The 15,401-nt window shown below is 39.1% G+C and overlaps 1 protein-coding gene across 1 annotated transcript in view; it reads right to left on the minus strand.

The window, feature by feature from the left end:
- The window catches only part of LOC109958800 (CUB and sushi domain-containing protein 3-like), a 314,581-nt gene that overhangs the window by 205,248 nt on the left and 93,932 nt on the right, over positions 1-15,401 (minus strand). The window contains exon 3 of the mRNA XM_020597718.1: positions 10,875-10,987. Within this exon, the coding sequence (XP_020453374.1) occupies positions 10,875-10,987 (113 nt within the window). The remainder of the gene's footprint in view (positions 1-10,874; positions 10,988-15,401) is intronic.

Here is a 15,401-nt window from a genome sequence, read left to right on the forward strand (position 1 = left end):
GAATTGTCATAGTTGTATATTGTGTTTTACTTATTTGGCTGAAATCAAAACAAAAAGATTGGTACACAAAGTTCCATTATCCTAATAGCATTAAAACCTATGGAAGCAATAAATCCAGCATTCATTAAAATGTGCTACATCATCTGACTCTTGACAAAATGTCAAGGATGTCAAGTCAAAGAGGGCATTGGATTCTGTGCATAACCCTTCAAGTGCTGTTAAATGAGTGGAAATACTTTCGCATCAGCATCACATGGCGACTGTGTCCAGTTATTATACCGTATATTTACATATGTGTGAAGAAACTTTCATCAAATGTGCAGCCATTTTTTATGGAGAACACAAAACATTATACTGAACTTTCTTTCCTAGATGACAGCAGTTAAGACATTAAAGGTGAAATATCAAAATATGCTGGCAGAAAGCCGAGCACAGGGGCTGGAAAACATAGTGCTGTTAGTCATTGTAACAATTAATTAGAGAAATACCGAGAGAAACACTCTATGGAACGGTTTTAAATACTGAAATCCGATGAAAAGTAGCTCAAAGAGGTTAGAGACCATTTTGTCAATGTAACATCACATTTTATAGGACAGTGATACATTTGGTGAAAATGGTCTTTGATTGGTCGTTTATCTAATTCAGGGGTGGGCAATCCTGTACCTCGAGTTCCACCGCCCTGCTTGCCCAGCTTCTGATTGACTGAACACACCTGGTCCAGGTAAGCAGCATAGTTGGAAAACAAGCAGGTCAGTGCCACTCGAACACTGGGATTGCCCACCCCTGGTCTAATCACCATGTTAGCATGACCCTGCTCAGTTTCTGGTTTTGTTAATTGGGTGACCTTCCTTCCGGTTTGGCAGGAAGAGCTGATTGGATGAGCCGAGGTGGTGACCCGGAAGAGAGGCCATTTGATTGGCTGGCTGTTATAAAGCTGAATAATGAACTGACATTGGCCAGGAGGTCGTACTTTTATCAAGACACACTCACATACACACACAGCCCCACACTGCTGCAGCACATAAGCACACATCTAGTCACACTGATGGTACATGTAGCTATGTGCCAGGGCAGCATATATTTAACTATGGTGGCCAGTGGTTGCCTGACAGACCTGAATATCAGATCAATATATGTATAATTTGATGTAATTTCTATCCTCATAGAAGGATTTGGTATCTACCTGGCATAGTTCCATCATAAAGGTATTTAATATTCAGTTTAATATCAGTCAGAAACTATATGAGGTCAATAAACTGAATAATTTGCTGGACTTCTTTTTAGTGTTAAACTTCTGATTTGCCAATTTTTATAGTGAAAAGCTTTACATTTTAGTCTTATTACATTATCTAGGTACCAAAATGATGATTCATTTTTAAATAATCTTGTGTATTAGTTGCCTTTTCTTTCTAGATATTTAATGATTTGGCATGTTCTTAATATAAATCTAACATTGATTTAGTGCACTTTATCTAGGTATCACATTAATCTGTCATTTGGTGGACTTTTATGGCATGACACACCAACAGTGTCCTGCCTAGTCAGATACTAAGACGTTACTGTAATTACTAGACATGTCCCAGTCAGATATTAAGTACTAGTATCAGTGCCGATCCGGGCATATTTCATAGGATTAGTTTTGGCCAGAATAAAGCCGATCCAATTTGAATATTATTTAGAACTACAGTCCTGTATTTGAGTGGACTCAGTTGCATTTTTGAGTCGTGCTTGTCACGTAACCGATAAACTGCTGTATTAATCAGTCAAGCTGTTTATACTGCCTGTGTGTGTGGGCTGGCATATCACTCGCACTTTGTAGCATGATCTCATGGCTATTTTTTGAGAGTCTATTTTTTTTAGAGCTACCCACCTGTTATTTGTTGGTATCGCCAGATATGTAATATTAAAAGAAGTGGATCGGGACATCCCTAGTAATTACATTATCCAGAAATCAAACTGATACACTAGGTTGGCAGCTGACCGGGCCTGACACTGTGAGATTTCCTTGTGTTTGACAATTGCAGCTAACCTTGTGGAGTCCCACTTCTTTGTATGTAACACCAACAAGCACAGTCATTGTCTGGTGATAAACCTCTAATATGGCTACAACAATAATAAAATAGTTGCTTTAATGACTTGTCACTCATCTAGGCTGCTTGTCCTGACAATAAAAGATCTGGCAGCCTTTGAGAATGTAATCTGTCATTAACAATAGAAGACATAATGATAATAATTAACAGAGTGAAGGTATTTGATGTTTTCTATACTTGGAGCAAAATGTGAGGTGGTTTTTAAAGTGCCATGTTATATTCATGAGACTGGGACCAAGCAGAAGAAATGAGAAAAAAAAATCAATAAAGTATTTCAAAGAGTGCAATGGCACACCTCATATGATGAAACATGACTGTGTCACAGTCAGGCGTATGGTTTGTTGGATAATTTTTGTCCTGCTTTAGACTCCAGTGGGTTACTACTGTAATGTTGCATGACACTATGGCTACAGATAACAAAACTGTCAGAAATCCAGAATCACAGATTTATAGATATATGATTTCCTGTATAATTCCTGGTATTTCATTTTGCTTTGATGAGTTTGTTATTCATGGCAATAAAGCAAACTCAAATTGGAAAGACAGGCAGACAGAGAGATGAGTTCACAAACACCCATATTTTCCATCAATTCTTTGCTTCATGTTCTCAATATCTGCTGTCACTGTGTGTGTTTATGTGTGGGTGTGATTGTTTTGATTGATGGCCTTTAGTTGAAGCTGACCTTGCCGTGGTTGGAACAGTGAGGACTGTAGATTATCAACACACTCATACACACATCGCTCGCTCTCACAGCTTTACGACACCCTCGGTTTCTCCTGTTAAACTAGAAAGCATCGCTCACATTACATTGTTACAGTGAACTCCTCTGTCCTCTTCTGTTCCTTCTGCTCTCCCTTCTTTCAATTTATTAGTGACCTCTCCTAATAGCTTTTTGTTACTCCTTATATACTCTATGCTCCTTTTCTTCCCTATCAAATTTCACATTCTGTTCAATAAGTTATGTACAATATATATTAGCATCTTCTTGACCCTATTAAGGTGCGGCTCCTTCAACTAACCCACACTGTCAAGGTCATCTTGTCTTTCCCATGATGCCACTAACTAACCTGGATTTAGCTGTTGAGTTGAGGGACGAAGCAAAAGGCTGAACAACAGAGTGGGAAAGGAAAGAGACAGACAGATGGAGGGATGATAGATAGAGGAGTCGATATTGTCAGTCCCCTCAGGTCTCTTTGATAATGATCAGCACAGCCAAAGCCAGACCCTTAATCGCACGCGCATGCATGCATGGATGCACAAACGCAAACATAACCGCAAACACTGCTCGTGCTTGTTCAGTAGACACCATCGATGCATGCCCTCGGATGTAAGCAGACACACACTAATACACAGGACACACTTGACTTTCACACTTGGATCATGTTCAAGTCAGAGGGTAGTATCAAAACCAATCAATCAAGTACTGATAAGGTATCAGAGAACCAGAGGGACAAATGGTGGAATGTTCCTTTAATGGCTGCCTTTAAACGTGGATGCAAACGTTCCATAACTGCGACTTAGCTCCATAAGATCCTACAATATGCTGAGTCTTCACTGGAACTTTACCCATCTGCTCTACAATTATTCACATTTCCCATTTTATAAAGTGTTTTCTGAGGAGACAGCCTCAGTAGCCAATAGTCTGCAAACGCACAAATGTGAGGAGTGAATACTGTTGGCTTGTGTTTACAGCTGTGACTGGAAAATCAAGCCCAAAATATTGTTGGCACAGGAGGAGAAAAAACATTTACTAAGATGTTGGTGTTTGCTGAATTCTAATGTGGAAAGCAATTAAATCTCATTTTAAGTTAAACTTCACACTTCCTTGATGCATCTGCATTGAACTTTAGGCGATTTTTTCCCCAACAGAAGACCAGAGTGGCTATTGACCACATGTTTTAGTGAGCCAGAGGAATCTGTTAACTTGCAGGCACCTGGCCAAATTTACAATGGGACCTTTTTGTTTTGCTAACCAACCTCACGTGCTATTGCAAATCCTGAGTCAGACAAATTAGACATGTACTACCCACAATTGTTCCTCATAAGCTCCATTGTTGATGAGCACTAAACAGCACATATTAGGTGCTAAACACATATTCATCAAAGACAGGTAAATCAATAGATGGCCTATTGGACACAAATAACAGTGTAAACTGAATTTTACATAAAAAGACCATTTAAAGAAAAATGTAACCACATGCTTGACTTATCTGATTCCTTGAAAAGTGTTTCTTAGCTTTTTTTGCTATGGCCATGTCTAAAGAAAACCTAAACAAAGCACACAGCAACCTAATGAATTGCCTTTATATGGACTGTGCTCCTGTGAAAAATCACTGTCTTAGTTCATCTTACACTTTACTTACAGCCTTGTTTGGTTATTGGTATTTATTCATAACATTTGTACTGTAGCTACCCAATGCTGAAGTAACTGAAAAAGAAATATTTAGCATTTCATCCATTCAACTAAATTATTTCTAATACTGCATACTGACTGAAATCTGTTTACTCTCAGGTGTCTCCTTAAACGCAATGAACCATCTGCTTTTTCTATGATGACTTTGAGAAGAGAGTGTGTCCATGCATTGAAACTACTTTTATCACATACTGTACACACACTATTTGGAGTGACTCCAATGAGAGCCAAATATTTCTCATTACCAGGAGAGTGTGCAAGTAGAAAAGAGCACAACATTCCATCAGAGCTTGAAGTCCTTTTGTTCTTTAAAGAACTCACTTAAAAAACATTGCATCTGTTAGATAACATGTGATCCTGTATTGTTATGGTTAAATCTTTTCCCTAATGTCATCAGAATGTAATATCTGAAGAACTGATCGTATGATTTAACCAGAGAAAAAAAACCCAAAGGTGTCAAAAAGCTAACCAGTCAACTGTAATCCTTAGGTCCAGACACCACAAAGGTTCGGTAACTCTCCAGTCCGCATCTGCTGTAGAATAATTGACAAACCTCATTTTATTGATTATTTATATTGTGAGAGTGACCTTGGAGTGAGGTGAAGATTTCCACTAGATCTCTTTTAAAAAATGTATTGTATATCAAGATAGCAGCAGAGAAGGTTCAGAAAATTAGTGCACAACCAGAAGGTCCTGGATTGGCTGTAAACTGCTGTGAGTATGTAACACTCTCCATGATATTATGTGAAACTGATTGATAAATGCTCATCATTATTATATGATTGATAAGGGCCCATTAATAGCACTGACATCTGGCCAGTGAGAGTTCCCAAAGCATTTAACCTCTGGCCAGCTGCTTCTGTTTGTCTGTCCCCGCCCCGCACTGCCAAACACACACACACACACACACAGGGAAGGAGTGGACAGATTGATAGAAGGTCACTCCTTTCATCATATTTAAACTGATGCAACTTATTAAATTCTTCTCCACTCAAAATTTATATCTCTGTTTTCTTCAGAATACAGCAACTACACATGAATAACTTCCCAAAGGTCATTAAAGCCACTTTTACAATATTAATGGTTATTATACAAAAAAACATTTTGAGTGTTTTGCAACTTAAACCATTTCCATTGAAAGTGTTTTCTTTTTTATCTCCTGGGTCTGGATTTTATTACACTTTGTTTATGGCTCCTCTTGAGACTCTATATAAACTCTCTGGTAAGTGTAAACGATGGTAAAAGATGTGTATTACTGTCAGGCCTATAGCTTAGGAGAAGAAAAAAAACAAAAACAAGCAGAGGTGATATAGGTAGAGAGGAGAGGAGCAAAAACAGCAGCATCGGGGAGAGGCTGGGGCTGCACAGGGGGAAGTCAAGCCTCTGCTGACTTGTGACTCGCATGTCATATGTATGTGCACATGTCTCTCTGTCCTTCTATGTGTACTCATGTCTCTAGATTCATGGATGTGTCTAAATGTATGATTTATCAATGGACAAACTAGCAACAAGCAGCAACCAGCAAAGTACACAGCACAGACAAGCTGAAGGCAGCAATGTGAGATTGATGCTTAGTGCTGACAGTGCCGAGTGCTTCATTAACTGTCTCTAAATAAACTCTAAACAAACTGAATGTGTCCAGATATCTAATATTTGATGGGGCAGAATTCCTTAAAACAAGCTCCAGTATAAATATTGGCCCAAACCAAAAAAGAAAATTCACCTACAACACTTCAAGCAATTGTAAAATTAAATATAATAAACTTGTGTCATACAGGTTGTGTTGTCATATGACCAGTCAAACCTGTAAATGAGTTTTTACGACACCCTAAAGCAAATCATAGCACAGAAGAAAACAGATTAAGACAAATGATATGAAACCCCTTATTTCCAGTTTTATTCAACCTATTTTCTAGCTCTACTGTTTAGAGCAGTATTCCTAATTCAGTTAAGATAACAAACAAAAGCATGAAGATGCACAAGGAGGCGGAGGAGAAGAAGACAGAAGAGGAGGAGTAAGAGGAGACAAAAGGGTAATTCTTCGATGACGATCATGCCGGGAAAGAACACTATGTGCATGCATGTCTGTGTCTTAGTGCTGTGATAATCAGTGATTCTGTCTCATCACCACAGTATCAAACTGCCTCTGACATCACTAAATAATGTATCACTCTGTTGCACACACACATGCACATACACTGTATGGTATGTGCTGTTGTATGAATTACTTATGGCAGTCTTCAGAGAGAGAGGAAGAAATTTTCAAGGAGTCCAACAGTCACATCAAAGCATATCCCGGCAAGCAGAGAGGATGGAGCAGAACGACTATACTGTACCTTTGCCCGGCAACTGCAAAAGTCCTTCCTTTAAAGTGATCAATTAATTCAATTTTTTTCATGGATTTATTTATTTTTTATAATGTGGATACAATACAGATCTCTGTACCACTGTTTTTTCTTAGATCCCACAGTATATTAATTCCTTCATATCTATTCATCCATTTTCCACAGCAGCAAGTTAACCAAGTCAAACCTAGCTCCTCCTGGACTCCTGAGGCAAGAGTACTGAGGCATTCCCAGGCCAGGTGGAATATAAAATCACCTTGTGGGTCCGCTCCAGGGTCTAGTTTGACATGATTGAAATCTTTCCACAGCAAGATGTCCGGAAAGCTTCATCATCAGATGCCCAAACAGTCACAGCTTGCTTCAGTGTAATTAGTCAGTGACAAAGATAAAGAGAGAGATACACAAACACGTGCACGTCCCCACACTGTGAGTGTGCTAACAGGTTTCGGTCCCCAAAATGTCAGTAATATAAAGGCACCATTTCTGGAGTTCCAGTTTCAAACTTTTAGTAATTGTGCTTGTAAACAACAAACAACAGCCCTGCCAATAACGAGGTATTTTTACTCGTCTCTACTAAAAATGCTTTGTTGACAATGCTACAGCTTTACTAGTGAAAATCTAAAATCTGAAATGGCTCCAGAAACAGATTAGCCAGAAGGATCAGATGGAAAAAGGATGACTTGCCACAAGTTGTCCAAACTAGGGTGGATCATTCCTTCTGAAATCTTCAGCTTGCTATCTAAATTTACAGCCTAGCTGCATGCTGTGGACACTCTGCGCTGCTGAATATGGAAAGGCAGACAGAGCATCAGCATAATGTTGCATTTTTGCAAATGCCAAGTATGGTCTGCCTCTCTGTCTCACTGACTCCCCTCTCATACACAAGTCGAACAGCTGAATGTATCATCAGCAGGGGCTCTTCAGATAAGTCCCCTGGAAGCTCTCACTGAGAGCAAACTCTTTCCATGTCACTCACAGACACACACACACACACACACACACACATAATGAACATGGACCAAGTAGCAAGTGGAAACTTGTGCCAGTGAATAAATCTGGGATAACTGCTTGGACATACAAGTAGCACAAACACACAGACACTAATATAAACCCGGGCACAGTGTGTGCAGACTTAAACCAAGGCACTTTGAAATTAGTGGTATTGTCATTATGTAGCACATCAGGCACACTTATCAACAGAATGAACACCCACCGACCAAATAGCCCACATGCAAATAAGCACAAAGACCCACAGAGAGATGCAGAGGGACACACAGAGAGACTGTTAAGCAGTCTATCATTTTCAGCAGCAACCAGCTGTGACAAATACTGTGTATGTGAGTGTGTGCACATGTGGATGTAAATAAGCTGTCATTTTAAAGTTACTGAACAAACATTTACAAAGATAAATTCACTTTACAGGGAAATATTACACCAGCTTCAGTTCTTTCCAGCAGGCCTTTGTCACAATAGACATTTAACTTGTTAAAGCACAGGTGCTACTAGCCTAATAACATTAACAATATTTCTGGTTCTGGTCTGCGTCCCAGTAAGCCATGGCAGCGTGAGAGCGAGCCAGCATGCAGAACACCAGCATCCTGAAACTGAAGCAACTAATTGGAATTTGTTCATCATTAATATTATGTATAGCCGTACTTTTTTCCTACTGTGACACACCAAAATCTCTTCTGTGAAAGCGAGGCTTCTGTCAGCAGTTCTTTAGATATTTGCTGGCATCTGCTGAGGCATACTTCATCTAACAAACTATAAGATAGAATTCTCAACACAGCACTGATTTGGTTACTATTTAGCTTATGTGTGAAATTTTAAAACAAAGGGCTGCTATCACAAGTGTCTCAAAATCTATTGTGACCTTTATCAATGCTAACCAGTTGTCCAGAATAATCTGCAGGTTTTCATTCCCACCACAAACTACACCATTGGAGGACTCAGTCTGACACTAGCTAGTGTTTAGTTGACAAGAGAAAAAAAAAAGGGCAGGATGACGTTCAAGTCAGGAAGACACTGTGCACTTTTTATTGATCATGTACAATGTGGCAACCCACACTAAACATATTATCAGCCCTCCTGCGTGACCAGACTCTGTGACTTCACTGTTCACACTGTATATTCACCCAGTTGGGAATGACATGACTGTTCACACTGGACATTTAAACAGAACCCCAGAGCCGCAGTGTATTTTTTTCAGCTGATGAACAGCAGTAATTCAGTGTTTCTCCTGTTGCTGCTGGTCATGACACCATTCTGATGACACAGTGTACAGTGTAGTGCTGCCAGGGCTCAACTAGCCTGGTCCATATGAAGTACATAAATATGTTATGTAGAGTCTGTGGCCTCGTTTTAGCTGATTCTGCCCACAAAATGTGCCATGTTGTTATGTTGTCTTTGTACTCATGCCAGTGCACGGAACTAACTTTATACCATGGATCTGCAAGACAGCCGACCAGATCTCTGACAGGCCAGAAATCCACCCAAGCAGCTTGGAGCTGGATCGTTGGTCGTTCAGGTGATTAACCCTGCTCACACTCTATGTCAAATGACAACTGATCGGATTGAAATTTGGCCTGAATGTAAATGTAGTTGGGGGTGACTGAATCGGGTCTAAAATCAGGCTGAATCCGTAAAGTGTCTGCGTAGCTTTAGAGAACATTTCCTAATGTAAATGTACCTGGATGACTGACTAATTCTGCTTTAAATACATGTGCTTTTATGAACAATTCCCCATGTTCTATTATGGGTTTAGTTTCTTGAAAACCCCACCACAAGTGGTACCTTTGTTACAATACATTCTGCAATAAGCTGTAGTTCACACTAAACAGATCATTTATTCATCTATTATTTAGATCAGTTCAAGAAAAAGCAAGGAACTTATTTGTTTTGTTAGTTTGTCCAGTGTGTCACGTGCATGCCTCTGGTGGACAGTTTTATGCTCTTCTGTTTTATCCTCCAGAACAAGTTGTCTCATTGAGGACATCAAAGTTTCTCTAATCTAATCTACAATCTTTAATGCACACAAGACATGGTGCTGATACACAGTGAGTTCTAATTTAAAGCATCACTTCCACCATCATAGCTCCTCTTTTATCTTCCTTTGCCCTAAAGGAAGAGGGTGAAAGGGGATGTGTGAGCTACCCCTGAAACTGGGCCGTGCTCCCTCTGGAACAACACTATATCTATTCTTTGTTAAATATTTAAATATCTTAGGAAAAACACTAATATAAAAAGCTGAGTTTACATAAAATTAAACAATGATTTTTGTTATGTATAAAGGGCCCTAATGATCCTATGTTTGTTTACTAAAACCTTATGTATCAGAGTCAGAAGGTTGGGCTGCTAGTTGAAGTTCTAAATAAAGAGCTTTTAAGTAATTCAGTGCTATGAACCACAAATCTGGGAGATTGGTGTTCTGTGGCATAAAAATCACCACAAAATGTCTTTATTTCTGTCCCTGCAGATCTATAATAAAGAGCCTTTATTAAGCTCTCATTTTGTGTCATGCTCTGCTCACGCTTTCCTCTCTTTTAATCTGATAAGTTTGACAGCCTCCCTTGTTGAAAAGGAATGAACTTGTCACCCATTTGTGAGCCCTTTCTTGTGCTGTGAGGAAAGGAGTCTAAAATGTGGATTGAGCTCAGAACATTTCAGCTCTCCTTGAACATTTTCACAATCCAAATTGCTGCCAAAAGGAAATGAATTTAAAACAAACCATGTATTCAGTGTCAGCGTAACAGATAACCTTATGTTCTAAAGGTTCAGTGGGTGTTATTCTGCTTTCTTTAGGCAATTACTCCTTCAATACTGAGTTTATGTTGTTTGAATTCCTTCTCACATGGCTCAAATACAAAGTCCTATGTGAGTTTTCTACTGTAATTTTTTTCTGACATTTACATTGTTCATTCTTCTGGGCCACAGGTGTCAGCACTGAGCCATAGCCTATACATTCTCACATACAAACAAAACAACACAACACAAGCAAACATAAACACATACAGACACTTTCTGACCTTCATAATTGAGTTTGAAGCCATGCGCAGAGACTGCAAAGTCACTGGTCAATCTCAGAGAGAAGACGTTTCCTGTACTGGTGACTGGGGCAGGAACCTGGAAGCCTGTTAGCCTGTAGGAACACAGACAAGAATGTGTTGACATTATCATGCAAAATACCAGGCACATTAAACATTCAGGAAAAAACAGCCCCCCTTCTGTCACTGACTACTCAAAGGCCTTACAGCTTGTTAACCTACAGCAATAAAGAGGTTTGCATATGCTCAAAAATACCAGCAAGGACATTTATCAATTATACACAAAAAGGAGTGTGTGTTGTGCTGAGAAGAGTGCCGGAAATATCTGTAACAGGTGCAGCTCTGCGGCATTCATTTAATTATGCATCGTTATTATTAGTCCAGAAACTCATTAACCTTGTTCTGTAAATTCAAGTCAGTCATAGCCTTTGTCTTAGTTACACTGTTAACTTTTGGCATGTAATCTATATTCTACTTTTTATTATTTTACTGTTTTAATTATTTGAGTATTTTATAGTTACTTTTTATTATTAGATATGAGAGAAGTGGCTCTCTAACCCAGACAGAACATGTCCCAGACAGTAATGCATCAAAATATTTTATTATTTTACTTTTGAAAAAAACAAAACAAAACAAAACAAAAAACAATATCAAGAAACATTGCATTTTAATACATCCTTTCTTGTATGAGTTTTGTCCAAAAATGCATATGTACTGTGTTTTAAACTGCATCTTATAAACTACAGCTGCTACTATGTAAGACATATTGCTTCCAGTAATCTCTCGGTGCGTCTTTGCTCTTGCCGGTAGGCCTGCCTGGCACGGAGCCTCTGAGATGGAACAGAAACATCTCTCCATTATTTGAAAATATAAAGAGAGGCCGCACAAAATCCACTCGTAGAAAGAGTGCTTTCAAATACATCAAATAGATCAAAGTGAACCACCAAAAAGAGTGAAACTTGGTAAGCTAACCAGTCATACTGGAATGAGTTCAGAATGGTTGTATGCAAAGGTAAACAATAAAAGAAACATCAAGCAGCAAGGCAAGGCGGCCTCTAATCAACACTCCACATGTTTGAGTTTGTCCTCAAAAAGAAGCTTACACACTAGCCAGGTGTGCCTTCAGCTTTTAGATTCCTTGAATTAAATGAGGAAGAAGAGAGGAGGCCTAATACGAAGGCCAGCTTTTTTCAGGAATGGAAAAGAGCCAAATCTTCTTGCTGCAACATTTTCTCTTAACCTGAAGCTATCTTTTATTTCACCTCCCTCCTTCCTTCCTTTCCTTCCCTTCCTCTTTCATCTCCCCTCCACCTTCCCTCACTTTACTCATACCATCTATTCTTCTAGTATTAAGTCACCTAACTCTGTTTTCTTCAGTATTTACCTTCATCACCCTTGAACACTTCCTCCTCCTCTCTTTTGGCTCTTCTCTCAGTGGTATTTAACCACCTAAATCTCTCTACACCCTCCTTCCTCTTTAATTCCTCTCTTTCCACCTTCCCCTGGCATTCATGTTTTATTTAACTTTGCCTTCACCCTTCTCTTTCGTCTTTTTTTTTAACTTCTGTCCCTTAATCTCTACTTTCCATACTTGACGTACTTGTAGGAGACAAATTCAGTGATCTCCCGGTAACATCTGTCCCTGTAAGATGTTACAAGTAATCTCTTACTAACTAATGTGATTATAGTGTGAGGGATTGTGTCTGGGACCTCCACCTTGCACAAAAACCTTAGAATTTACATTTTAGCATAACATGCATTACCAGTTATGATAAAGTGATTCTAAAATATTGTAAATTGCAGTGACTTCCTTTAACAATGCATTCTCCTGCCATGTCCTTGCACTCATCTTCCTGTCTCCATGCACATTTTCATTTATTAAGCTTTCTATTAGACAGTTTGACATCAGACGGTTTCTTTTCAAACATGCACTCTTTCACCTCTCAACCTATTATTCCTGTCAAAGCAAAGCAAGGCAAGGCAGATTTGTGTAGCACATTTCATATATAGAGGCAATTCCAAGTGTTTTACATAGGCAAAGGAAAACAATATCAGCATTAAAACCAGGATAAAGTCACCTGAGACAAAATGAAGATAAAACATTCGGGCCCTTTTAATTTTTTATGCCCCCTTAAGCTCCTCTGTATCAGATTTGTTAACTATACCAAGGTCTTTTCGAGCATCTCAAACTCCTGATGTGATTCAGTACATTTTCATATGATAACACATCCAGCGGTATATATCCTGCATTTCCCACATGCATGCAAATTATAATTGACTCCCCTGTAGTCCAGATGCTGGAAAGAAAATGAAATATCCCTTTTAAACAGTGTGTGCATTCATGTTATTGTAAGAAGCTTCTTGATAAAATAAATGGAACCAGAATATAAAAGCAAATACCATATTATGTAAATAAACTTCAAACCATTTTCTTTCTTTCCCGCTTCCTCTCCAATATCTTATTTGTAATGCTTCATTCCTGCAGAAACAAACTTTCAACACATATGCACACAGGCACACCCAGTGTTTGTTACAATTCATTTCTGGAATTATGTGTTTTGAGGTTTATGAGGTAAAGAAAGATGGAAGAAAGGGTGCCTGACACTCAAGGTCTACTCCTGTGGTGTGTTCTGTGATTGCATGTGCGTGGTGTATCACAGTGAAATCACATTAGCAAGTGAATAAAGAACTAGCTCATATCAGAGTACTGCCTCTCTTTTACATACTGCACACACACACACACACACACACACAGAGATATCCACAATTCTTATTTTCTCCAAAAAACAACAGTGCGGTCTGGCTAATGTGATTGTCAGACCCCCTCTCTCTGTTTCTCCTCTCTCCTTCACTTGTATCTGATGGTCTCTTTATTATCAACAGAGAAGAAATATTTTTCATTATTATTACCACCATGAGAAAAGGAGACAGGGTTTAAGAGATAAACTGTAAAAATAAAATAGAAGAAAGGGGGCAGATCGAGTGAGACCAGCAGTACACATTTATGATTTTGTGCAGTGTAGAAAAATAATTTCATGTGAACTGTGTCATTAATTACAGTAATGAGACATCTTATGATGTCAATGGTCAGCGGGTGCTTTCGGACCAAACTGTTCTAGGGACTTAGTTCTGGGGACTACCGCACTACCGAGGGAGCTCCCCTAAGAACTACATATGTACACATGTAACGTATGTAAACAGAGTACCTACCCTGGAGTAGGATCAAAACAGTGTTCTAAGTACTATCAGTCTCAGATCCTGCAGTGTGTTTACACAAAAAGGGTTACTTTGTCCATTACTTTTATGAACTATGAAAACGTTCCTCTGGTCCAAAGACATTTAATGGAGTGGTATGAGTGCCTACCTGGACCTGAAATTAGCCAGCTGAAATATTGAGCAGATGGAAAAAAAAATTTAATAAAATCAATGGCAACAGACTTCAACCCAGAGGCTGGCATAATGGTTCTTGGCCTGCCTTTTGAGAATAGGGAGCAGGTGCAGAACCATGTGTCCGGGCTGCTGTCAGAAGGGTTGCGGTCACACAGCTTGGTTACTGTGGAGAGGCTCAAGCCAAGAGGTCACGGACTGGGCCCAGTAAAGGTTCAGCTGGCCTCAGTCCAAGACAACATTATGTCATTAAGAAGGAAGCAGACATTAAAAAAATGATCACTACAGCAGAGTGTATACAATCTGCAAAATCACACGTGGAGAGACTATTGGACTTAAACTTTCATCTGATTCTGCGGGAGAAGCCTTCAGAGAAAGACTTTGTTGCAACAGGAAATGGGTGCATTGTGAAACAGGATAAATAAAGATCACTGACATTGCACCTCAGACGTATCAGCCACTTAACCTTATGAGAGCAATACTGTGTAATATTATTATTATTATTATTCCCTATGGGTGTATTTTAACCTTAATGTTAACTATTTAATGCCTAACCTGGCACCTTAACCAAAACACAAATCACTTAAATCTACAGGCAGCTTTGATTCACTACAAGAACAAGCAATAATCTTCTTACACCCCCACACTATTAATCTATTTAACCAAGTATCTTACTTACATACAAAAACGCACATTACTTACGAAGATACTTATATATTTTTGTTGTGTGACTCCATCTCAGTTGATGTCACCCACCTTAAAGCCAAAGTAAGTGCTAAATGCAAGTACTGTATGTTAGGTGCCATTTTTCTGATCCCATGTAATCAGAATATGAGCTCAGCATTGAAGTCTGTGAGTTTAAGGCTGTTTATTTTCCTTCGGCAAGTGTCAGAATGTGTAGCTACCAGTCCCTAACCACCAAAGTAGCAGTACAGCGAGACCACTGGGCATTTGGGTCTCTGAGCTAGAGAAAGTGTGTACTTTAGTTTGTCTGTACTGTATCGAGTTGATACTGACCCTAGACCTGACCCCATAAACCAAACTACTCCGAATCTTCTCTTCCCTTTGCTCCAGTGTTCCCATGTTCCAACATCCATATTTTCCTTTTCATCTCTCTCTGCC

This window comes from Monopterus albus, unplaced genomic scaffold (assembly GCF_001952655.1).
Source record: "Monopterus albus unplaced genomic scaffold, M_albus_1.0 scaffold34.1, whole genome shotgun sequence".
Taxonomy (NCBI): Eukaryota; Metazoa; Chordata; class Actinopteri; order Synbranchiformes; family Synbranchidae; genus Monopterus; species Monopterus albus.